Below are 25,757 nucleotides of genomic sequence, written 5' to 3'. Positions count from 1 at the left end.
CCTTGCAGTCCAAGGGACTCTCAAGAGTCTTCTCCAACACCACAGTTCAAAAGCATCAATTCTTCGGCACTCAGCTTTCTTCACAGTCCAACTCTCACATCCATACATGACCACAGGAAAAACCATAGCCTTGACTAGACGGACCTTTGTTGGCAAAGTAATGTCTCTGCTTTTGAATATGCTATCTAGGTGGGTCATAACTTTTCTTCCAAGGAGTAAGCGTCTTTTAATTTCATGGCTGCAGTCACCATCTGCAGTGATTTGGGAGCCCCCCAAAATAAAGTCTGACACTGTTTCCACTGTTTCCCCATCTATTTCCCATGAAGTGATGGGACCAGATGCCATGATCTTTGTTTTCTGAATCTTGAGCTTTAGGCCAACTTTTTCACTCTCCTCTTTCACTTTCATCAAGAGGCTTTTTAGTTCCTCTTCACTTTCTGCCATAAGGGTGGTGTCATCTGCATATCTGAGGTTATTGATATTTCTCCCAGCAATCTTGATTCCAGCTTGTGTTTCTTCCAGTCCAGCGTTGCTCATGATGTACTCTGCATAGAAGTTAAATAAGCAGAGTGACAGTATACAGCCTTGACATACTCCTTTTCCTATTTGGAACCAGTCTGTTGTTCCACGTCCAGTTCTAACTATTGCTTCCTGACCTGCATACAGATTTCTCAAGAGGCAGGTCAGGTGGTCTGGTATTCCCATCTCTCTCAGAATTTTCCACGGTTTATTGTGATCCATACAGTCAAAGGCTTTGGCATAGTCAATAAAGCAGAAATAGATGTTTTTCTGGAACTCTCTTGCTTTTCCCATGATCCACTGGATGTTGGCAATTTGATCTCCGGTTCCTCTGCCTTTTCTAAAACCAGCTTCAACATCAGGGAGTTCATGGTTCATGTATTGCTGAAGCCTGGCTTGGAGAATTTTGAGCATTACTTTACTAGCATGTGAGATGAGTGCAATTGTGCAGTAGTTTGAGCATTCTTTGGCATTGCCTTTCTTTGGAATTGGAATGAAAACTGACCTTTTCCATTCATGCCATCACACTCTCCTATTTCCTATCTTACTGGTCTTTCCTCTGTTTAAAAAAAATTTTTGTTTAATTTATTTTTATTTTTGGCTGTGCTGAGTCTTTGCTGCTGCGCAGGCTTTTCTCTAGTTGTGGTGCAGGGCTTCTCATTGCGGTGGCTTCTCCTGCTGTGGAGCACGGGCTCCAGAGTGCATAGGCTTCAGTAATTGAGGCACATGGGCTCAGTAGTTGCAGCTTCCAGGCTTCAGAGCACAGGCTCAATAGTTCATGGGCTTAGCTGCTGCAAGACATGTGGAATCTTCCTGGACTAGGGATTGAACCCATGTCTCCTGCATTGGCAGGTAGATTCTTTACCACTGAGCCACCAGGAAAGCCCCTAGTCTTCCTCTTTTTCCTTTTCTGATCCCCCTTCTACCTCATATCTAAAAATTGAGATGGCTTATGCTTGGTCTCTTCTGTACCCACCCCAGTTCAAACTCAGATGCCTACAAGGTCCAGATAGGAAATGTCAGTGAATGATGTAGAGAGATTGTTTTGCACTTTTGAAGGCATAAGAATAGTTTTCAATTTCATAAAGAAATATGTTCCCTTCCTTTTTTCTTTAAACACAAGGTCTATGATCTATTTTCCATTTTTCTAGTTTTGATAGGGACATGGACTGAGAAACATTTCTCTGTATTGGAGAAACAGTGGTTTACAGCTACAATGATAAATGGGAAATGACAGTTGGCTTCAGTGTTGAGAAGACATTATGGTGAATTAGAGAATTTGTGCTTTATGTAAATGAAGAAGCTGCTGTGCAGTTCAAGCCAAGTGTTGCCAGATTGTCCAGTTCTTTAAAAAGAAACTTAACATAATAGATTTTTTAAAATGTGAGCTCCACTAATTTAAAAGTTCTGACACTGTTTTTAAAATGTGGAGACCAAAAAAATCATATTAAACATATCTGTGGGTCAGCATCTCTAACTTGTGTCCTCTATATTCTTTTTCTAAGGGATCTCATGTACTTTTGTGGCTTTAAGTGTCATGATAAGCTGAAGACTTTAAAAATTAGAACTCCAGCTCTTTATATCCATCTATCTACTTGAATCCTCCCTTGAATGTCTAATAGTCATCTCAGACTTAATATGTTCCTAACAGAGCTCTTGATTTTTCTTCTCACACTTGTATTATCCCTAGTCTTCTCCACCTTTAAGATTAAAATCAGAGAGACATCCTCCCCCTTACAGGTTGTCTAACAGAAGTGATATGATTGAAAGTCAGACACAAATAGGCAGTTATAGAATGTTAAGTTTCTTTATTGGCAAAATATATGGAAATTCAAAGAAGCAGTTATAGAAAGCAGGAAATAACACAGCATTCTCCCAGACAGAGGTATGTGTTTCCAGATTCCGCCGAGTTACCCATGGTGATGTGCAACTGTGGATAAATCCTGTACAAAATGAGGATTCTTCCATGCTTTAGAAGCTATTATTGCCTTTCTCCTGGAGGCAGGGGATGGAGATGTTAACTATCTTTCCAACCCCTGACTCCTGCCTGATTTTTTTCTGGAGTCTCTGGCTATAGACAGCCTTGCTTAACAGATGCAAATAATTAGTGTAATAAAGATTGAATGAAGTGAAGGTCATTTTCCCAAGAGCATCCCTCTGCAGGCCTAGGCTTCAGGCTTGCCTGAAGTCACCTCCCTTTTCCTTACTATTAACCCTTCCCTTCCATTTAGGAAGTATTACCAGTGCTAGCTCTGAAATAGATTTTGCATCGTCTACACCTTTACATCTCCTCTAATTCCTTTCTAGTCCAAGCCTCAAGTATTTCTTATCTGCACCTTTGCAATGCCTCCTGACTGGCCTCCCTACTTGGACTCTTATATACCTACGATCCCTTCTCCATTGAGTTAGCAAAGTGATCTTTTAAAAATGCACGCTTGATCACCTCAGTTCCCTGCTTAAAAGCCTCCACTGCATTGTATAAAACCAAGGTGTCTTAATTATGTGTTCTTAATGACTCACCTTCTTTCGCCTCTCTCAGCATCTCTCATTTTGTCTCCTATTCTCTTTCCATCCTCTTTCTTACTACTTTCCAGCCTCATTGGGCCTTCATTCTGTTGCCCGAATGGACAAGTTCATTCCTTCAAAGCCATGGTCTAATTTAACTGATTCATTAACTCCACAGAGGGGGTGCTCAATGTGCATGCATGCTAAGTCGCTCAGTCGTGTCCTCTTTGCGACCCTATGGACTGTAGCCCACCAGGCTCTTCTGTCCCTGGATTCTTCAGGCAAGAATGCCGGAGTGGGTTGCCATGCCCTCCTCCAGAGGATCTTCCCAACCCAGTTATTGAACCTGTGGCTCCTGTATTGCAGGCAGATTCTTTACTGCTAGTTAACTTTGTTCCAGCCTACAAATATGGTTTCGGATTTTTCTTTGCTCCCTGCTGCCATCGTGGGGTCATTTAAAGAATCACAGACTTTTCCATAATCTCTAAACCAATTCTCTCTAAGTGAATCACTGAAATATAGAAAAAGTGTTAGAAATTTTGTTTACAATGATTTATGGCACCATCCATTTAAAATTTTTGCTCTTGTATGTATTTAATAACATCTATATTCTGAAGGAGATCAACCCTGAGATTTCTTTGGAAGGAATGATGCTAAAGCTGAAGCTCCAGTACTTTGGCCACCTCATGCGAAGAGTTGACTCATTGGAAAAGACTCTGATGCTGGGAGGGATTGAGGGCAGGAGGAGAAGGGGAGACCCAGGATGAGATGGCTGGATGGCATCACTGACTCGATGGACGTGAGTCTGAGTGAACTCCGGGAGATGGTGATGGACAGGGAGGCCTGGCGTGCTGCAATTCATGGGGTCGCAAAGAGTCGGACACAACTGAGCGACTGAACTGAACTGAATTGAACTGATATCATTAGTATAGTACCACATTTATATGATTTAAAATGCATGTGTATATTTATTGTGTATGTCCCAAATATTTTTTATGAGTTGACTAATCCAGAAAGAAGAAAAAAGACAGTGACCACTGGATTGCATAAGACTAACAAAATTAAAATATAGCTTATTTTTTTCCTATTAAATATAGCATTGGTAAACCAAGAATTTCATTGTTTTCCATGGGTAGTAACTGATGTCAGGGCAAAAAGATGTTGGCAGAGAATGAAATATAAGAAATTAAAACTAAATAGCTTATTCTTTATGTCAAATTGACTCTGCTAGAAGCATTATTCTTCCAATTATACATTGAGTATAAATTGGGTACCTATTGGAATCATAAACGTTTGGATTCCTAGTGGAAAAACCTTAATTATCATTCAGTAGATCTTAAGCACAATCCAGAAACAGTACTAAAAAGATAACTTATCTGTTTACTGTATTTTAGACAGTGGAACTTGATTGAAAAGATTTTCAAAGATCCCTGGCCTTAGGAATTAGCAGTGAGTATTATATCAAATTAGCAGTGCTAACGGAGAAGGCAATGGCAACCAACTCCAATACTCTTGCCTGGCAAATCCCGTGGACAGAGGAGCCTGGTAGGCTGCAGTCCATAGGGTCGCTAGGAGTTGGACATGACTTCACTTTCACTTTCACTTTTCACTTTCATGCATTGGAGAAGGAAATGGCAACCCACTCCAGTGTTCTTGCCTGGAGAATCCCAGGGACGGGGGTGCCTGGTGGGCTGCCATCTCTGGGGTCACACAGAGTCAGACACGACTGAAGTGACTTAGCAGCAGCAGCAGCAGTGCTAAATATTAGAAGTGGAGATTTTCTACTTTTTCTTGGAGAAACCTGATGTTATACACTGAGGGAATTATGTACTAATTGAAAAAAGGTGATTTGGCCACATCCAGGTGAATATTACAGAACAGGAAGCAGTAGTTGAATTTCTTCTAGATCTTTTAGACTTTGGCTGAGCCCCAAGAAACAGACACATTGGGCATCAAACTGACCTGCTTTCATTTGAGGATATGGAATAGCCCTCATTGATAAAGCAGTGCCTGAGAAGGGAACTCCTAAAGCTTTTGTGAGTCAAACCATGGTTTTACTTAACATAGAAGTAGAAGCTGAAGATGCAGTCCCTCCTAAGTTTATGATTCCTGGTCTAGACTGTTTCTTCTACATTCTACAGATTGGGAAATTCAGGTTCCAGTTCTGACTTTGCCCCAGTTTCTCCATGTTTAGGCAGTTTACCTCATTTGTAGCCCTTACATTTCTTCTCCTGAAAAATGAGAAGGATTGAAATTTATTGAATGCTTAACTTGGCTTCCTTGGATAGCTTTAGGGGACCTTGAATTAATGTGAATTTTGCATGTAAATTTTTCTAGGAATAATTTCCTTAGCTGTAAGCATTTTCTCCAATTTATCTATTACTTCAAAAAAATTAAAACTAAATCAGTTAATATGTAAAGTTATTTTCATCTCTTAAGATATAAGAATCCTAGCTTATGCTCAGTATACATTTTTATGAACAGCTTATGAACATAAAATGCTGAGAAAGCACTTTGTGCTACAAGGATTTATTATATTGGCAGGTACCCATTTCTTGTTAGTATTGTATTTCCTGCCTCTTTGTGAAAATCAGATCTACAGCCAGTGATGCCCTATAAACGAGTCAGTTTACAAGCATGCACGTTAAAGAGTCTAGAAAATGAAGAATGTATTCTCATTTGGCGCTCATTTCCTTAGCTTTTTAAAACCAATGTGTTTCACATGACTCTGCCAGTGTGTGTGTCCCAGTGCTCCTCCAGGTCAGCTGGTCACTATTTATGGCCTGCTCATATTTCAGGCTCATATTTGGGCCCTCAGTAACCTGTTTAGGCTGCTGTTTCGGAGTCCATTGCATTTGTTAGCAAAGGCTCATCCTTAGGTTTGAGCCAAACTGGTCAGCTCTTCTCTTTGGGAAGTCAAGGGAGTACCTCTCAGACATTTTTGTCAGTGTCACGTTGTTCTTGGTGCTGTGCTGGAGTGTGAGCTGTGGCCCTGTTTTCCTCTGTTGCAGGTGAATTCGGAAGGCAAAGCCAGTCCTCTGTCACTCCTTCAGATGGCCTCTCCAAGTGGCTTCTGTGTTTTGGTTCGCTTGCCCAAGCTGATCTGTGGAGGAAAAACACTACCAAAAACATTATTGGACATTTTGGCAGACGGCACAATTTTAAAAGTCGGAGTAGGGTGTTCAGAAGATGCCAGCAAGCTTCTGCAGGATTATGGCCTCATCGTTAAGGGGTGCCTGGACCTCCGATACCTAGCCATGAGGCAGAGGTATGGTTTGTATGAACACTTGGATTCCTGTAGCTGTGGGGCGAATATTTTAGCAAAAGTTGTAGGTTGCTGCTACTGCTGCTAAGTCACTTCAGTCGTGTCCCACTCTGTGCGACCCCAGAGACGGCAGCTCACCAGGCTCCCCTGTCCCTGGGATTCTCCAGGCAAGAACACTGGAGTGGGTTGCCATTTGCTTCTCCCATGCACGAAAGTGAAAAGTGAAAGTGAAGTCACTCAGTCATGTCCAACTCTTAGTGACCCCATGGACTGCAGCCTACCAGGCTCCTCCGTCCATGGGATTTTCCAGGCAAGAGTACTGGAGTGGGGTACCATTGCCTTTTACTGAGATTCAATAATGAAGCCTCTAAAATACTTTAGAAGCTTAGAGGCATCTAAGATGCCTATTGAATTTGTGAGGAAATTTTCCACCTTCTGAGAAAACTTTAGCTACCTAGAACTGGTCTTTTAGTGAAACATTAATAAGGTGTCTCTCTCTATAAGCTACAGGTTGTAAACTGATGAACTCCTTAGGCAAATTAGAGTTGCAGATTTTTCTGTTTTTGGCCTGGTGGTGTCATTGACCTCAGATATGCTGATGACACCACTCTTATGGCAGAAAGTGAAAAGGAACTAAAAAACCTCTTGATGAAAGTCAAACAGGAGAGTGAAAAAGTTGGCTTAAAGCTCAACATTCAGAAAATGAAGATCATGGCATCTGGTCCCATCACTTCATGGGAAATAGATGGGGAAACAGTGGAAACAGTGTCAGACTTTATTTTTTTTGGCTCCAATATCACTGCAGATGGTGACTGCAGCCATGAAATTAAAAGACGCTTATTCCTTGGAAGGAAAGTTATGACCAACCTAGATAGCATATTGAAAAGCAGAGACATTGCTTTGCCAACAAAAGTCCATCTAGTCAAGGCTATGGTTTTTCCTGTGGTCATGTGTGGATGTGAGAGTTGGACTGTGAAGAAAGCTGAGTGCCGAAGAATTGATGCTTTTGAACTGTGGTGTTGGAGAAGACTCTTGAGAGTCCCTTGGACTGCAAGGAGATCCAACCGGTCCATTCTGAAGGAGATCAGTCCTGGGTGTTCATTGGAAGGACTGATGCTAAAGATGAAACTCCAGTACTTTGGCCACCTCATGCGAAGAGTTGACTCATTGGAAAAGACTCTGATGCTGGGAGGGATTAGGGGCAGGAGGAGAAGGGGACGACAGAGAATGAGATGGCTGGATGGCATCACCGACTCGATGGACATGAGTTTGAGTGAACTCCAGGAGTTGGTGATGGACAGGGAAGCCTGGTATGCTGCGATTCGTGGGGTCACAAAGAGTCGGACATGACTGAGCGACTGAACTGAACTGAACTGAACTGATGATATTTGGGGGAATTTTAGGTGATTTGACTACATGAAGTCAGTTCTGGGTGGTAACAGTTGGCGGGTAGTGCTGTCCTCTTTAGATGAGCATGTTTTGTTCAGTTTGCCAGAGTCCCCGCCTCTCCTGCTGTAACCCCTGACTCATCCTGATAAACATTTGAATGTACAAACCATGCTTTAGGCCAAAAATGATGAAACCTAATGCTTCACTGAGAGGAAGAGATTGTCCTTTTCCTTGGCATTCTATTATTAGGGAAATTCTACCTTTTTTTAAAGGTATATTTTCATGTATATTTGTGGTCCACGTTTTAATAGTGTGAACTGAAACAGCCCTTATCCCTGACTTTCTCCATGATACTGATACTAAATGTTTGGATGATTTGATAAATCAAGAGAAAGCCTGATTAAAATCTATGTTTATCATAATTTTTTAGTATTAAGTGAAATTCTATTTTGGCTTAGTAAAACTCATAAAGTGTCCATTTTTTTCTAGTAATATATTAAAATATTTACTATATAATTTTTTTAGCTCAGTAAAAGTATTTGGAGTCTACCAGCAAAAGCCACTTTCCATCAGGCCTTCCTCCCCCTAGCACTGGCTCCCCAGAGGTGCCTGTCATGGTCCGGGCGCGGGTTGGAAAAGAATTTCCAAACATGAGACAGAATGAGAGGAAATAAAGTTTATTAGAGTGGGAGACGCTGTTTGTGGACCAGCTCAAGGGAACCGATGTTGAATGGGGATCCTTAGTCCACCTTTATACCCAGGGCAGAGTACAAGGAGTGGGATGGGGTCTTGCGGGTCATTTGCTGGTTGGATGAGGCATGTATACTGGGTGGGGTGAAGAGTAAGGCAAATCCCTCCTCCCTATGGGGTAGGAGGGAAGACAGGTTATACTGCTCCATTAATAATTACCTCATGGGGGAGGGAAAGGCAATAAGGGCCTGATTTTTCCATTCCTCCTTTCCAAGACCCTCCTTGGTTTTATCTGCTCTTTTGTTCTTGGGTCACCATAGTGCCCAGCTACTGCTATTAGAGGACGTGTGTATAGCCGCCAGGAATTGACTCTGGAGCGGACTGTGTGGGCGGGAGTCCCCATCTTCCTCTTAACAGCTGTGTTACCTTTGGCAAGTTCCTGAGCCTCACTGTTCCTCAGTTCCCCTTGTCTGTAAAAAGTAGAAATAACAATATTCCCATCTCATAGGATTGGTGTGAGGATTGAATGGGTTAAACTATGTAAAGAACTTAGAAATAGTGTTTGACATATAGTCAGAGTGCTGGGTAAATTTCAGTCATCATCCTCATCATTACTACCACCTTCAGCACCATGATCATTCGATTGATTTGTCCTTCCAGATCACTTTCTATCCAGTTACAGCCCTCTTTGTGAGTATATGGGCTTCCCTGATGGTTCAGCGGTAAAGAATCTGTCTGCAATGCAGAAGACGTGGGTTCAATCCCTGGGTCAGGAAGATCCCCTGGAGAAGGAAATGGCAACCCACTCCAGTATTCTTGCCTGAAAAATCCCATGGACAGAGGAGCCTGGAGGACTGCAGTCCATGGGGTCGCAAAAGAGTCAGACATGACTTAGCAACTGAGCACACACCCATGCATTGTGAGTGTATAGAAGTTATAAGTACCCTTGCTTACACGGCTAAATGCAGAATGGCCAAGTGTCAAAATAAAAATTTGGCCAAAGTGGAATATTACTGTAAACTTCTCTAGATATAAGATTGAAGCATTAAGCTTTTTAATTTTTAATGAAATCTTATAAAATTTTAAACATTATTTTATTATTGAATACTTTAGTAGTAAAATTTTAAATTTTTGACATTATAGTAGAAGAAATTAGACATTATACTTAACACTTTTAGCTATAGGTTGTCCCTGATGTTGGCTGTAAGAGATTGATACTTTCATTTGACTTTGGAAAGGAACACAAATTTTCTTGGTAACGCTGTTCTCTTTTCTTCATGCTCTCTCTATTTTTATTATATGTTGCTGCTGCTAAGTCACTTCAGTTGTGTCCGACTCTGTGCGACCCCAGAGACGGCAGCCCACCAGGCTCCCCTGTCCCTGGGATTCTCCAGGCAGGAACACTGGAGTGGGTTGCCATTGCCTTCTCCAGTGCATGAAAGTGAAACGCAAAAGTGAAGTCCCTCAGTCGTGTCCAACTCTTCACGACCCTGTGGACTGCAGCCTACCGGGCTCCTCCATCCATGGGATTTTCCAGGCAATTATTGAAACTTGTGTATGATTCTGGAATGTTTCCTAGTGAAACTTTGAAGTGGCAAAGATGGCCTCTTGTTTTTAATTCATCCTCAAAAAATGTGAAGCTTGCCCAAATATGACATTTAAAAAAAAGATTAATGACCTAAATGGAATTGAATTAATAAAAACCAAGTGCTGCTTTTCAGTGAGGGAAATGATTTCAAAAATTACAAAATACCAAGGCTTGATAAATTGGATAGATGTTAAAAAGATTGAAATAAGGATTTTCCTGGTGGTCCAGTGGCAAGAATCTGCCTGCCAATGCAGGGAACCCAGGTTCAATCCCTGGTCCTGGAAGATCCCGCATGCCACAGAGCAACTAAGCCTGTAGCCCACAACTGCTGAAGCCCATGTGCATAGAGCCCGTGCTCCCCAACAAGAGGAGCCGCTGCAGTGTGAAGCCTGCACACTGCTGCTAGAGAGCAGCCCCTGAGAAAGCCCGTGCACAGCAACCAAGATCCATGCAGTCGGAAATAAAATTTAAAAAGTAAACAAAAAAGGATAAAGTAAGTATTTACTGTCATGGAAGGAGGTCCCCGATGCATTAAGTGATAGAGCAAGTTTCAGAACAAAACCAGAACAAATACTAAAACACTATATCTGCTCCCCCATCTAGCCACCTCTTTGCTTATCTGTAGAAAGTGTCTGGAAGGGCCACAGCATAACTCATAAGGGTCATTATTCTTGAGGAGTGGAAGTGAGGGGGTGGAGGACTTCTACTTTTCACCGATTACTCTTCTCTGTTGTCTGCATTTTTAACAATAAGCATTCATTTCTTTTATGATTACTATTATAAAGGAAAACATGAAAAGATTTTAAAGAGAAAGTACTTTGTTTACCGCAAAGTCTTCATTCCCATCAATTGGACCCTGACCTGATATATTTCACATAAGTATATCTGGACTTTTTTTTTTAACTTTTTATTCAGTGCTGCCATTTGGGGGCGATGAAATCCATCAAGTTACTGCTTGTTTTTGTAAGGAAAGACTTCCTTTTCTTTATCATTACAATGATTTCATTTTTCAGAGTAACTGAGGGAGTCCTGTATATCTAACACTGACGGGAACCTCATCTCCTAGCTTCCTCTAAAACTTCTAAGCTCTCACCTGGTAACCAGGAAGTCAGCCCCACTTGTGTAGACTGATTTGTTCTTTTTATTTTTGGACTGATATATTCTTAATTTTACATTAAACTTTATTTGAACTTTCCAATCTTTGGCTAAGTTAATTTTTTTCACCTCCCTGCAGCTATTTTAATCAGAAAGTGTTAAAAAAGTAGAGGATTATTTGATTTTATGGTATCTTCACTCCCTCAGTGAAGATAGCCTTATCATATTTTTCAAATTTGAAAAGTAATGCACAAACACTAGCCAATTCTAATATAAAAAATGTAAGGATTTCTGATTACCCCAAACCCTACACCTAGAGATAGCATCACTAACATTTGATTAATATTTTTCTACTTAACTCTTTGTGCTGCTTCTCTCTCACATACCTAGAGTCACATACACACATTTATTGTGTACTGTATATATATTAATACAAAGAGTTCATAACATATGTTTTCTTTAATAATCTCTTTTTACTTCGCTAATATGTCATGGACATCTTTTCACATCAATATAGATCCACATCCTTATTTTTAACAGCTATATGGAATTTAATTGCATGGATATTTAACTAGTCTTCTATTGAGGGTGTTAGATTATTTCCAGTTCTTTGCTACTATAAATAGTGCTGTAATGAAGATTGTTTTATGTACATTTGCCTGAGGATAATTTACTAGAAGTAGAATTATCAAATCACAGAATATTCCTGTTCAAAATTTTGATAGCTAAAAAAGCCTTGACTGTGTGGATCACAACAAACTGTGGAAAATCCTTAAAGAGATGGGAATACCAGACCACCTTACCTGCCTCCTGAGAAATCTGTATGCAGGTCAAGAAGTAACAGTTAGAACTGGACATGGAGCAATGGGCTGGTTCAAAATTGGGAAAGGAGTCAAGACTGTATATTGTCACCCTGCTTATTTAATTTATATGCAGACTACATCATGTGAAATGCTGGGCTGGATGAATCACAAGCTGGAGTCAAGGTTCCTGGGAGAAATATCAACAACCTCAGATATGCAGATGATACCACCCTAATGGCAGAAAGTGAAGAGGAACTTAAGAGCCTCTTGATGAAGGTGAAAGAGGAGAGTGAAAAAGCTGGCTTAAAACTCAGCAAAAAACAAGATCATGGCATCTGGTTTTATCACTTCATGGCAAATAGATGAGGGGAAAATAGAAAGAGTGACATGCTTTATTTTCTTGAGCTCCAAAATCACTGTGGATGGTGGGTACAGCCATGAAATTAAAAGATTGCTTGCTTCTTGGAAGAATGGGAAACCTAGACATTCCTAGGTTTATGACAAACCTAGACAGCATATTGAAAAGCAGAGACATCACTTTGCTGACAAAGATCCGTACTGTCAAACCTATGGTTTTACCAGTAGTCATGTATAGATGTGAGAGCTGGACCATAAAGAAGGCTGAGTGCTGAAGAATTGATGCTTTCAAACTGTGGTGCTGGAGAAGACTCTTGAGAGTCCCTTGGACAGCAAGGAGATCAAACCAGTCAATCCTAAAGAAAATCAACCCTGAATATTATTGGCAAGACTGATGCTGAAGGTGAAGCTCCAATACTTAGGCCACCGGATGGGAAGAGCTGACTCACTGGAAAAGACCCTGATGCTGGGAAAGATTGAAGGCAGGAGGATAAAGGAATGACAGAGGATGAGATGGTTGGATACGATCACTGACTCAATGCACAGGAGTTTGAGCAAACTCTGGGAGATGGTGAAGGATAGGGAAGCCTGGCATGCTGCAATTCATGGAGTCACAAAGAGTTGGACATGACTTAGCAACTGAACAACAAACAACATTTATTGACAAACTTTTTCATGAAGATTGAACAGATGTTCAGCTCACAAATTTTAGATTAGACTGTAATTTAATTCTTCATGTTCCACAATACTAGATGTAGTTATTTTTAAAGATCTTCATAATCTGATGGAGGTTAAAATTGTATATACTTTTTGTTTTATTTGATGTAGTGAGATTGAGTATCTGTCATTTGTTTATTGGCCATTTATGTGCCTTTTTCGATTGTCCTTTTCTTGTCCTTTGCCCATTTTTGACACATGATTTTATTTATTTCTTGTAGAAACAATTTGCTCTCTAATGGGCTTAGCCTGAAATCACTCTCTGAGACTGTTTTGAACTTTCCTCTTGACAAGTCCCTTCTGCTTCGCTGCAGCAACTGGGATGCTGAGAATCTTTCTGAGGACCAGGTACTTCTCTTATCAGAGTAGTTGAAGAGTGAAAGAGTCATTGCTTATAAAGTATAATTAAAAACTCTAAGCCTCAAAATGATATATGTTGGGTGGAAATGCCTTAAAATAGCCTCCTTGATGATACTCAAGATAAATGCTCTATAATGATGTACATGCCACTTGAATAAAAGGGTAAGACTCGCTGTTCTATTTTTTTTTTTGAGCATTTACTATATGCCAGGGATTTCAGAAAAATGTAAAATTTTTATCACGAATAAAAATGCATACTTTAAAAAAACAGTGTTATAAGACTTATTATAAGGAACAGCAAGTAGTTCTCCTGCCTTCCTCCCTCATTCTTAATTGCTCTTCCTTCTTTTCAGAGGCAACCAATTTCATTTTTTTCTGATAATTATCATTATATTGTAAAATTGCATATATTACTCTTTCCTTTTCTACATATTATCTTTTGACTTCTTGCTGTGGAAAACAGCAAGATTTAGTGTTCTTGCAATTCCTGTATCCCCATACAGATACTTATTCCCTCCCCCATGCTCCCAACAGAGGTAAATCGTCATTTTTATCAGGTTAATATCTACTTATATTGATATTATTTATAGCTGCTCCACATAGTCAATTGCAGTTAAGTATTTTTCTTATACAACTCTGATTTCCCAGGAGTAGTCATTTATATTTTCGTTTGCTTAGTTTTCTGTATACCTGTTAACTATGTCTACTGCAGACTCTCCTCTCTGCTGGTTCAGACACAGTCAGGTAACTTAGTCATTTAAGTTTCCCTTGGAGCTAGCCCTCGTGGAGTCCTTGGTCTTCCTGTTACTTTCAGGACTGGTTGCTCTGTAGCCCTGCCTGCCAGACTCTCATCCTGTTTGTGTTTACCGTCAGAGTCGGAATTCTCTACACCTCTCTGCTATAGCATGTCCTCTGTTTTACAAATCTTGTGTCTTTTTACTTTCTTGTCCCGGTGGAATACATTGAAAATAGCTTCCTGAGAAAAGGAGAATGAGAAGTTAATTTATGACACGCTGCACATCTGAAAAGATACTTGTTTCCTCTCTACTAACTGATACTTTGGCTGAGGATAGCATTTTAGGGTGGAAATCATTTTCCTTCAGAACTCTGAAGACAGTGCTGCTTGTAGCTTCCAGTGTTGATGCTGAGTATGTGACTCGTTTTTTCTTCTTTATTCTTAGTTTTAAAATTCATGATGATATACATTAGTGTGAGACATTTTCCCCTATAGTCTTAGAATTCAGTGGACCCTTTCGATCTGAAACTCATGTCTTTCAGTTCAGGGTATCATTCTCATAACATTTCTTAGGAAATTTCCCTTTCTTTTGTTTCTAGAATTCGTATTGTATGTATATTGGATACCTTGAATTAATCTTCTCGTTGTTTTAGTAAAATGTTTTCTCTTTGATTTTCCATCTCTATATTTTTTGTTTTATCTTCTGGGAAATTTCAAGTTTATCTTTCAATATGTCACTCACATTTTTAATTATTCCTGTTGTTATAAGAGCTCCTGGTCTTCTCTGAATATTCACCTTTAAAATAACTTTTCATTTTTGTTTAATAATATCTTCTATTATCTTAGAGTATTGAAGGTTCTGAAGGTTTTTTTTTTCCTTTCTGCATTGCCTCCTTTTCCTCTGAATTTCTAATTTTAAATGTTTGATTTGGTCTTTGTCTTTCATATTAAAGATTTTTTTTTTCAAATGTTTAGATCCTTACCTATCCATTTTTATTTACGAAGGAGACATTAAAGCACCAATTGAATCTACTGGCCAATTGAATCAAGTGCCAACTGATGAATGAATAATAAAATACAGTATAGCCACAGAATAGAATATCATTCAACAGTTAAAAGGGTACATGCTACAACATGGATGAGTCTTGAAAACATTATGCTAAAAAGTGAAAGAAGCCAGTTACACAAGATCACATATTGTATGAGTCCATTTATATGAAGAGTTCAGAGCAGGCAGATCTGTAGAGACAAAACAAATTGGTGGTTGCTTAGGACTGGAAGAAGTAGGGGATGACTGCTAAAGGATATAAGATTTTTTATTGGGTGGATGAAAATGTTCTAAAATTGATATGATAAAGGTTGCACAATTCTGTAAATATACGAAAAATCCTGAGTCATGCAGCATCTCTAAAAGACATATTTGGGACAGTTGGAGACATTAGAAGGCAACCGTGTATTATTGTATTTTGTCAGTGTTAAAGTGGGTGTGACAGTGGTGTGACTATGTAGGAGAATGTCCTTGTTCTTAGAAGATATGCACTAAAGTATTTAAGGATGAAGTATCATAGTAGCTGCAACTCAATATTGAAAAGTGCTCAGCCAAAAGAGAAGTATTTGGTGAATGTATTATAAAGAGATAAAGCACATGTTGACAATTGTGAATGTTAGTTGTCATTCTTTTCTGTAGGTTTGAAACTTTCAAAAGAAAACATTGGGGAGAAAAGGTTAATTGCCACCAAATTTGAAACCAGATTTGTGATCCATATTGTTATGAAAATTCAGAATTTCCAAAGACTCTTATTCATTCAAAATGTTTATTGTTTTTTTAATTTTAAGCATAATGCTTAATGAGATTTTGTAAAATATAGAAAATAATATTTAAACTTGACATTTAAAGAAATGGCATGAGAGCACAGCACATATGGCCAAATTTTTTTGACTAGTGAGTTTTATTATCAGTAACTGTAAACTATAATCAAATGTTGGTAACTGTAAGTCTTTTCTCTCAGGCCACTAGAATCTTCTAGTCTTCTACCCAAGAAGTATAAGCCTACAGCCTATATTCTGGTAGCTGAGTGGAAGAGGTGGTGCTGGTTATCTGATTATTTAATATGTAGATTTTCCCATAATCCCTCTTTTGCCCACTTTGCCCCCAACCTCTGCCACCCCTGATATTACTAGGTTCAGATCCTCTGTGATTTAACCACTATATAACTTACACTTGTCAAAACCCAAACTCTGTACACTGAGTAAAACAAAGCAGTAATATGAGTTTACTGCAGTAAGTCATGTGACCTGGTACTTCATTTTTTTTCATTGCTAACTATACTTCATTGTATAGATAGACCACATTTGTTCATCATTTGGTAGAATTTTAAGTTGCTTTCCTTTTTTTAGGCTGTTATGAATAATGCCACTCTGAATATCTGTGTATAAGTTTTTATGTGGACATACATCTTCAGTTCTCTTGGGTAAACAGCCTACAATGGAATTGCTGAGTCATATGGTAACTTTATGTTAACTGTTTCAGCAATTGCCAAACTATTTTCCAAAGTAACCCACCAGCAATGTATGAGGGTTCCAATTTTCCATATTGTGTCTGATTTGGTTTTAATTTATATTTCCCTAGTGACCAATGATGCTGAGCATCTTTCATGTGCTTATTGGCTAATGTTGTATCCTCTTTGGGGAAATGTCTATTCAGATCCTTTGTTCACATTTTAATTATGTTGTTTGTTTGTTTTTTTTATTTTATTTTTTAATGTTGTTTGTTTTTAAATTGTTGAGTTTTAACAGATGTGTGTGTGTGTGTGTGTATGCATACATATTCTTTATATATTCTGGATGCTAATCTCTTATCAGATATATAATTTATAAATACTTTCTCCCATTTTCTGCAAATTTTCCTTTCACTTACTTGATGGGATCATCTGAAGCATGAAAGTTTTAATTTTGATGAGGTCCAGTTATCTGTTTTTTTCTTTTATTCTTGATGCCTTTGCTGTCATATCTAAGAAATTGTTGCCTGACCTAAAGTCATGAACACTTACTCTTATGTTTTCTTCAAAGAATCTTATGTTTTAGCTCTTACACCTAGGTTCGTAATTCATTTTGAGTTAATTTTTGTGTGCAGTCTGAAGTAGGAGTCCAAATTTATCCTTTTGCATGTAGATAGCCAGCTATTCCAGCACCATTTGTTGAAAGTGCCTTGGATTCCTTATCATTTGAAAACAATTTGTTAAAAAAGTATTCTCCACTCTTCACATTCAAACACCTTCTTTTCCTGTGGAAGACTGCTTGCTGACAGATATGTAGATGGTTGTAAATTTTCTACGTGGAAAATTTTATCCAAATTTCTTTTTCTAATATTCTGTTCTTTTTTTGTTGTTCTAAAAGAACACACAGAAAAAAGATCCATACTAATAGTGTTATTTACCAGGCTTGATTATTAAAGGTGAATTAAAGGAATTTTAATTAAAGTCCTTACATGCTTTGTTAGGAAGAGCTATTAATAAAATTAACAGTTTTGACTACTTTTATTTATGACCGGCTTGCCTGTGCCTAGTTGCTTGAGAGAATGACTTACTATTCAAAAATTCCAGAAATAGACCCTTGTGACTTTTGATCTGAGGTCCACGTTTGAAGCTGTTTTTCTTGTTTTACACATCTTATTAGTATGTACAGCAGTTTGCTTCTGATCAGTAGTCACACAGGCCTCTTAATGAATCTTGGTGTCAGTTGTCCTAGGTGATGACGATTTCCAAAGTGAAATTCATGTACTAGCTGTCAGACCTGTGATAAGCACCCTACCCCAAGCTGGAAGAAAATCTGTCCAGCAGGTGTGGACAGATAGAAGATAGAATACATAGAAGATAGAAGACAGATAGCAGATAGAAGGAAACTTCACTGATTTATATAGATTAGGAATTTCAAGCATGACTTATTCTAAGAAGTCATTATTTCTATGTTACATGAGGATTCATTATACCATTTGATTTATTTTTGTCTAGTTTGATTTTTTTTGTAATGAAAAGGTTTTAAGGAGTAGATGGTGCCTGAGTTACTGTGCATCTTGAGTTAGAACCTGGAAGCGGTCTCTTACCTTTCTCTGACTTTTCTCTTTAGGTAATTTATGCTGCCAGGGATGCCCAGATTTCAGTGGCTCTCTTTCTCCATCTTCTTGGATACCCTTTCTCTAGGAATTCGACTGTAGAAGAAAACGATGACCATACTGTCTGGAGAAAAATCTTAGAGAAATGTCAGGATGTGGTAGATATCCCATTCCGAAGCAAAGGGCTTAGCAGATCAGGAGAAGAGGTTAATGGGGAAGCAACAGAATCTCAGCAGAAGACAAGAAATAAGAAGTCCAAAGCTGATGGAACGATGCCAGGCAACCACCAAGGGAGAGACCCCAGAAAACATAAAAGAAAGCCCCTGGGAGTGGGCTATTCTGCCAGGTAACTGAGTCGTTCTGTGTCTAGTAGGTTCCGTGGCCCCGCCTGCAGCAAAAGGCATGATGCTTTACCCTGGGTCTGGGAAGAAGGCTTGTGTGGTAAGATGGCAGAGGCTCTCCAAGGATTTTTATTTTTCCTTTCCTTTAAGGACATTTGGAGCTAGCCTTTATTTGTGTACTTTTCCCTTTTACCCTTCTACTGTTTTATTTTTGAGCAGTGGAAGTGGAAATGAGGAGTGCTTAACCTAGCTTTGCCACTGACCTTGATACAACCTTAGAGCTGTATTTCTACTATAGATGAGAAAAGTGAAAGTGTAGTCCCTCAGTTGTGAACCCCGTGGACTGTAGCCCTCCAGGCCTCTCTGTCCATGGGATTCTCCAGGCGAGAATACTGAAGTGGGTTGCCATTTCCCTTCTCCAGGGGATCTTCCTGACCTGGGGATTGAACCTGGATCCTCCGCATTGCAGGCAGATTCTTTACCATCTGAGCCACCAGGGGGTATAATTATTATTCCTTGCGTGCCTCAGGAGAGCAAAGTAACATGAAGTGCCTCAGACTTTTCAGGAGAAATGAATCATCTGATTTCTTACTCATTTGGCATTTGATTGTTTAGAATGGTATCCAGGCCCTAAACTTATGTTATTCTCTAGTCAATGAGAATTTTCCTGTACAGCTTATGTCTCTATTGAAGAATGATGACTAATAAATACTTTGAAGTGGAAGTTTGGTTCCTCTAAGCAAAATGCCTTTAGGAATTGGATGATTAAATTGAAGCAAGTATTGCATATGAGCCAGAAATAAATCCACAAGGCACTCATTACTTTAGCTTGAATTTTAATTGACTTGGTTTAATCCAGTGATTACAGGGAAGTTTCTTCATGTTCTGTTCCTGCTTGCTTTCATGGTAGAACCATATAAACACTACCCAACTTACTCCCCAATTTCCCAATCTATAAATATAAAAACTAATGGTATAAACTAATTCACTTTAATTTCTCTTTCCTAGCCCATTGTAGATGGAGGAATAAACATGGTTTCTCACCATGTTTTTTTGTCCCCCATAAATGTAACACATGACCCTAGTGTTGAATGGCTTGGGTCACTCAGAATATAGGAAGGTAGCTGATACCTTGATCAATAGTTTGCTCCAAATTTTAGATTTCTCTCTCCCTTCCCCCCAGAAAATCACCTCTCTACGATAACTGCTTTCTCCACGCTCCTGATGGACAGCCTCTCTGCACTTGTGATCGAAGAAAGGCTCAGTGGTACCTGGACAAAGGCATCGGAGGTTTGAGATTCAGCCGTCTTACTTGATTTATAATTAGGTGCATGTGGGTACTGACTGGAGTGGGCCTAAGATAAGGGAGAGGGTTGCGATGTGTAGAAGGCAGAGAGCCCTAGACACACGCGGGATGGAGCTGTTCAAAGCCCAGAAATAGTGATCCCTGCCCAGGATACAACAGAGAACCACTAAGGTGGTGCTTCTTCCCTCAGGGAGAGGTGGGCGGATGGTCATGCGCTAACGCTGCCTCTCTCCTCTAAGAGCTGGTGAGTGAAGAGCCTTTTGTGGTCAAGCTGCAGTTTGAACCTGCGGGCAGACCCGAATCCCCAGGAGACTACTACTTGATGGTTAAAGAGAACCTGTGTGTGGTGTGTGGCAAGAAAGACTCGTACATTCGGTGAGTGTCCAGCAGGCTGGGGCTGCCCTCTTGTCTGCCTCTGATGGAAGTTGCCCTTCAGGCCACATGCAGGGCCCTCGGTGGGCTTGGTTGAGTCTGCCCCCTTTCGCTTAGAGACTTGTCCCCAGGGGGCATCCCAGTATCCCTGAGAGCTTCGACACTGCCTGGCCTTGCTGTGGTGGTGCCTGCCACGACCCCCTGCCCCCCAACTGGAGCCAGTTTTTGGTTTCTGGAATGAAACACTCTTGTCAAAACAGTTTGCCATGAGAGAGTCGTTCCTTTTTGCTCATGAAGGAACGGAAACCAGTTCCTTCAGAAGCTGCCTTTTTGTGTCCTTCTGATCCTCCCCTGAGTGGCTCACAGGCTTTGTGACCCTGGGTACATCAGTATCCAGGTGACCTGAAGGCACCCTCTGGAATAGTCTGAGATTATATGCGTCAACGTCCCCAGGCAATAAAGGTGACGTTACCACTGGGCCCAGGTACCCAGACACCTGGGCTTTCTCCCTGGCTACTGAAGTGTGGTAACTCACTTGGCTCCTATCTCTTCTTGCAAAGTGAGACAAATAGTTGTGGCGGGCAGCAGTTTTCCTGAGAGCTTAGTTCTCCTTAGAAGACAATGATGGACTTTGATGAATAAACAGGGAAATAATTTGAGAGTAAGGGAGTCTTCAGATGAAGGAAATGGGCTCTTACAGGTCACCAGGCTTCCAAAATTTCGGGAGTAGGCCATTAGAATTTCTTTTCATTTCTAAGATACTTTTCCGTTGGGGAGCACAGCCTTCCCAGAGCTGGTTATTAGCCTCTTCCTACCCCTGGCTCGCCAGAGGAGTCGGGGAGCCGGTGGTCTGCGCTAACTTCAAGGAGAGGGGGACCCAAGGGCCACAGGCAGGTGGGCAGAGACTGGAATAGGTAGTCGGGCCTTTATGTCATGGCGGTTGGGTTTCGGGGCCCCAGCTCCTCAGTCGTGTTTAGGCCCAGATCAGAATCCCAGCAGGGCGCCTGCCGACTCGGTGTTCAGTCTGTGTCGTCGGCTAATGCGCGCTGCCTTGTGCTGGCTCCCTTAGGAAGAACGTGATCCCGCACGAGTACCGGAAGCACTTTCCCATCGAGATGAAGGACCACAACTCCCACGATGTACTGCTGCTCTGCACCTCCTGCCACGCCATCTCCAACTACTACGACAACCACCTGAAGCAGCAGCTGGCCAGGGAGTTCCAGGCCCCCATTGGCTCCGAGGAGGGCTTGCGCCTGCTGGAGGATCCTGAGCGCCGGCAGGTGCGTTCGGGGGCCAGGGCCCTGCTCAACGCCGAGAGCCTGCCTGTGCACCGGAAGGAGGAGCTGCTGCAGGCGCTGCGAGAGTTTTATCGCACAGACACGGTCACGGAGGAGATGCTTCAGGAGGCAGCCAGCCTGGAGACCAGGTATGATCTGCGGTCCTGCTCAGAGGGGAGTGAGGACTGGGCCAGTGTCTTTACGCCCGCTGCTCGGTTTGAGTGCCTATAGGGCAGAGCAGGTGCCCTGCGGCAGCCTCGGGCTCACCCCAACTTAGTCTGTGTGGCTCAAAATAACCAGGCAGGTGGGACAGAGCAATCTATTTGCTGATTAACTTTCTAGAGGAGACTTGCTTTCTGTCCTTGACCTTTTAAGATCATATCTGCACGTCCAGCCATTTTCCTAATGAGCAGGAGAGTTCAAAGGCGCTGGAGTTGAACCTTATGCATTCTCTGCAGAAGGAAATCTTCCGGTCAGCACCGAACAGTGTGTGGTTTTGCATCTTTTCCCGTATCCAGGTCGGTGGGAATTGAGACACAGGGGTTCTTGTTTCCTGTCTCTAACCTGCCTGGCCTGCTGAATGGCATGCTGGCCAGGATTGCTGTTAGTATTTAAATTACTTTTTAGTTTTTGCTTCCTTGCTTGCTTTCTCTCTCTTTCCCCCTGAGTACCTAGTTGAATTCACCGAATTCATATCATTTAACTCAGTGTCCCTAGATGAGAGGCATTTTATAGTCCTGAGAAATGACTGGCAACTTGGCCCAGATGATAAAAACTCTGGGCTGCCTATTATAGTTTGCTTCCCAACTTGTCAGTTCTTTCCAGGGATTGAAGTAATTGATAAGTTCACAAATCCTGATAGTGCTGCTGGTTGCCTATAAGTTTTGTTATTAAAAAAAAAAAACAACCATAAACAATTATAGCAACTAATATTTATTGAACAAATTTTTATAGATATGCTAATCTGTTTAGCCCAGTTAATAAACTTTATATTAATTGCCTTAATTATTTCTTATAACAACCCTGTGAGGTAGGATTTAGATTTCTTATTGATTTCTGCTAACATCGTATCCTGTATTTTTTTAATCTCTCAAGATTTAAAAATTATTCTTAAGATTATTTTCCAAACTTTATTTTAGATACCTCAAAATTAAGGTTAAGATTACATTACAAATTAAGGAGACTGGCTCCTTTAACCAGTTCCCAAAAGTATTTCCTAAAACAGCTACATTTCCCCTTTCTAGTAAATTCATCTTGCTGCCTTGGATGGGAGGGTGCTGGGCTTGGATGTCTAGGACCAAGAAGAACAGCCATTTGGGGGAAGTTAGGCAAGTTAATGGTATGTCTGTGAGCTAAATAAGAAAATGCCCCACAAATACCCAGAGGACACGAACAGGCTAGACAGGGAGGATTGAGAGTCGGGTGTGGACCCAGGGAGAGGAACTGAATCCCAGACAGGGAAATCCTTTCATTCACAGGAGGTGACGGCACTGTTCACAAGGCATCTTAGTGAGAAAGGAGGCAGGGCTTCATCTTCTCATTAAACAGCACGAGCTGTGCAACTGAGCAACCACGGTAGCATTTCGTTGTGACCCAAACACGTCTTGTGGATGTGGCTTGGCATTTCTTTGTATGAGAATGAAGGCACCAAAGAAATATGCCGCCTTTATTTTACATTCAGGTATTATACTGTGATCAAAACCCGGAACACGTGGGCTGATTGAAGAGCTCATATAAAGACTAAGTATCGATCAGAATGCGTAGCCTAAAAGAAGGGCGAGGGCCTTCCGTGGTGGTCCAGTGGCGAAGACCCTGCGCTCCCAATGCTGGGGCCTAGGTTCTTCCCCTGGATCTGATAGAACTAGATCTGAACTGCAGGTGGGTCCTTCACCATCTAAGCCACCGGGAAGCCCTAGATCCCACAGGCCACAGCTAAAGATTCCACATACTGCAACAAAGATTGACGATCCCCCGTGCTGCAACCAAGACTCAGCGCAGTCAAATAAATAAATATTAAAAAAGAAGAAGGGTGAGCCGATAGGAAGGAAACCCTTGAGTAAATGAAAGACCTCTGTTCTCCACCCATCATCTGCTAGGCAGTGGGGCCCCCGATAGTAGGGTTGAGTGTTATGCAGTGGCTTTCCCACAAGTATAGCTCAGAATCCCCAGATGCCTTCTCTTGGATCGATGGTGCTTAGTATGTTCGAACTATTTTTAAAAAGTCAGTTATGGGAAAGATGTTTTTAAAAGCATCAGAGTAGCCACCCCTCAGGACTCCGTAGCCTCTCTATGTACCCCATGGCGGCCCCTTGGCCCACAGCACCTGGAGCCGTTGAGATGCTGTCCTGTGCTTGCTTTCCTCAGACCCTTGTCCTTTGTATCTTGGCAGGATTTCCAATGAAAACTACGCTCCTCACGGGCTGAAGGTGGTGCAGCGCCACACCCAGGGCGGGCTGCGCTCCCTCATGCAGCTGGAGAGCCGCTGGCGGCAGCACTTCCTGGACTCCATGCAGCCCAGGCACCTGCCCCAGCAGTGGTCGGTGGACCACAACCATCAGAAGCTGCTCCGGAAATACGGGGAGGACCTTCCCATCAAGCTGTCGTGATCGCTGCCTCCCTTCTGGGTTAGGACGCCTGGGAAGCTGGAGCGGGGGGAGCTGCCAAGTCACCTCTTCCTGTTTTAATGTCATTGTCAGATTCTGGTGACACAACTCACAATACTAACCCGTCGTGATCATCCCAGGATGCTTTTGGTGGAGCAAGGCTATGCTTTCAGGGGTGCTCCTGGTTTTGAATTTCAGCTGGGCAGAGTGAGAATTCTCTATTCCACCTTTTTCTGGACAAATGGGAACCTTGGCCTACATATTTTTCCCCTCTCCCTATAATGCTTTCCCTATACAGGCAACACATGAAGGATTCTTCCTGAAGTGTCTTGTTAAAACTCTCAAGTTTTTAATATTTTTTCTTCCCTGTCCAGCGTGTTGGTTTATCTCAAACAGGACCTGTCAAGTATTTCAATCCCACCCGGTTAGGAGGGAGAAAAAAATAAAACGTTCTTCTAGAGGTTGGAGAGGTGGAAAGGGGTTGGATTCATATTCCCAGTTCAGCCTCATGATTAGAAGTTCTTTGGCTTGATGCTATGCTGGAGCTCACCTGGATGGGGACCTGGCCCAGCTGGGCTGCTTCGGTTTATTACACATCCTTGAAAATGCTCCCCTTTACTCTTTCAGGACCAAGGCAGCACCTTCCTGCCATGTGTTTTCACCCTAGCACTGGAGGGGATTCTTTTCTGGAAAGAGGCCTGGGTGGGCCACAGAGAAGCTCAAGCACCGTCTCCCTAGAGAACTGGGATGATTTGCTCAGCTTTTGGCTGTTTGTTGCAATCCTCCTGCCCAGAACGTCAAGATTTTTGGCTAATCCCTTTCTGAGAGGAAGATTATCTTTTCTCAGAATCAGTATCTGGTCCCTTCAGTGTTCTGTGTTCTATCAGATTTGCAATACTGACCTCTTTTAAGCTCTTTAATTCTCTCCAAGAGCCATTTGGTCAGGTTGCAGTGAGAGGATTTCTCCATCTCCCATCTTGCCTGGGACACTGGGATTAATTAATCCATTTTGATGTTCAAAACGGTGGTGTTTCTCATCTTTCTAAATGTGAGGCCACCACTTTTAGCATGAAATCAACTTATTAGTGATTAGTATCTTTTTTAAAGTATAACGAAAACTTTCTTACCTTACAAGATTTTAACAAGCTTTAAAAAAAAAAATTTATGGCCAGAATTCAACAGGAACTCTGTTTTGGAACTGTGCCTGAGTTGGTGATAGCTGCTCTAACATTGATAAGTAAACAACTTCTAAGCACAAAGTTCACGAATTGTAAATGTAAAACTTTTTGCTTTATAACTTTGTAAAATCAGTGAATACTCTTGGGGAGGGAGATCTTTATCCTATAGGTCCCTGCCGTGTGGCAGCCCATGGTGTGTGCTAAGTCGCTTCAGTCGTGTCCGACTCTGTGCGACCCTATGGACTGTAGCCTGCCAGGCACCTCTGACTGTGGGATTCTCCAAGCAAGAATGCTTGAGTGAGTTGGCATTCCTTTCCAGGGGATCTTCCGCAGCCAGGAATTGAACCCACATCTCTTATGTCTAACCTGCATTGGCATGCAGGTTCTTTACCACTAACGCCACGTGGGAGGCCCATGGTATGTATGCACCGAATCCCCTACCCCATCCCACCCCTCCCCACCCTGCCTCCCCCACACCCCTAGCTTTGACCCCTGGACAGCAGCCCACCACCCATGCATATCTTGCATTTTTTTCCTCTTCCCTT

General features: G+C 41.4%; 1 protein-coding gene across 1 annotated transcript in view; it reads left to right on the top strand.

The window, feature by feature from the left end:
• The window catches only part of EXD2 (exonuclease 3'-5' domain containing 2), a 32,171-nt gene extending 8,134 nt beyond the window's left edge, over nt 1-24,037 (top strand). Inside the window, exons 2-8 of the mRNA XM_068966075.1 lie at nt 6,036-6,292; nt 13,150-13,276; nt 18,150-18,481; nt 19,660-19,766; nt 20,022-20,157; nt 21,224-21,580; nt 23,821-24,037. Coding sequence (XP_068822176.1) covers nt 6,036-6,292; nt 13,150-13,276; nt 18,150-18,481; nt 19,660-19,766; nt 20,022-20,157; nt 21,224-21,580; nt 23,821-24,037 — 1,533 coding nt within the window. The remainder of the gene's footprint in view (nt 1-6,035; nt 6,293-13,149; nt 13,277-18,149; nt 18,482-19,659; nt 19,767-20,021; nt 20,158-21,223; nt 21,581-23,820) is intronic.
• The last annotated feature ends 1,720 nt before the right edge of the window (nt 24,038-25,757 follow it).

Source organism: Capricornis sumatraensis, chromosome 2, assembly GCF_032405125.1.
Source record: "Capricornis sumatraensis isolate serow.1 chromosome 2, serow.2, whole genome shotgun sequence".
NCBI classification, from domain to species: Eukaryota; Metazoa; Chordata; class Mammalia; order Artiodactyla; family Bovidae; genus Capricornis; species Capricornis sumatraensis.
This window is presented reverse-complemented; position numbering and strand designations above follow the sequence as displayed.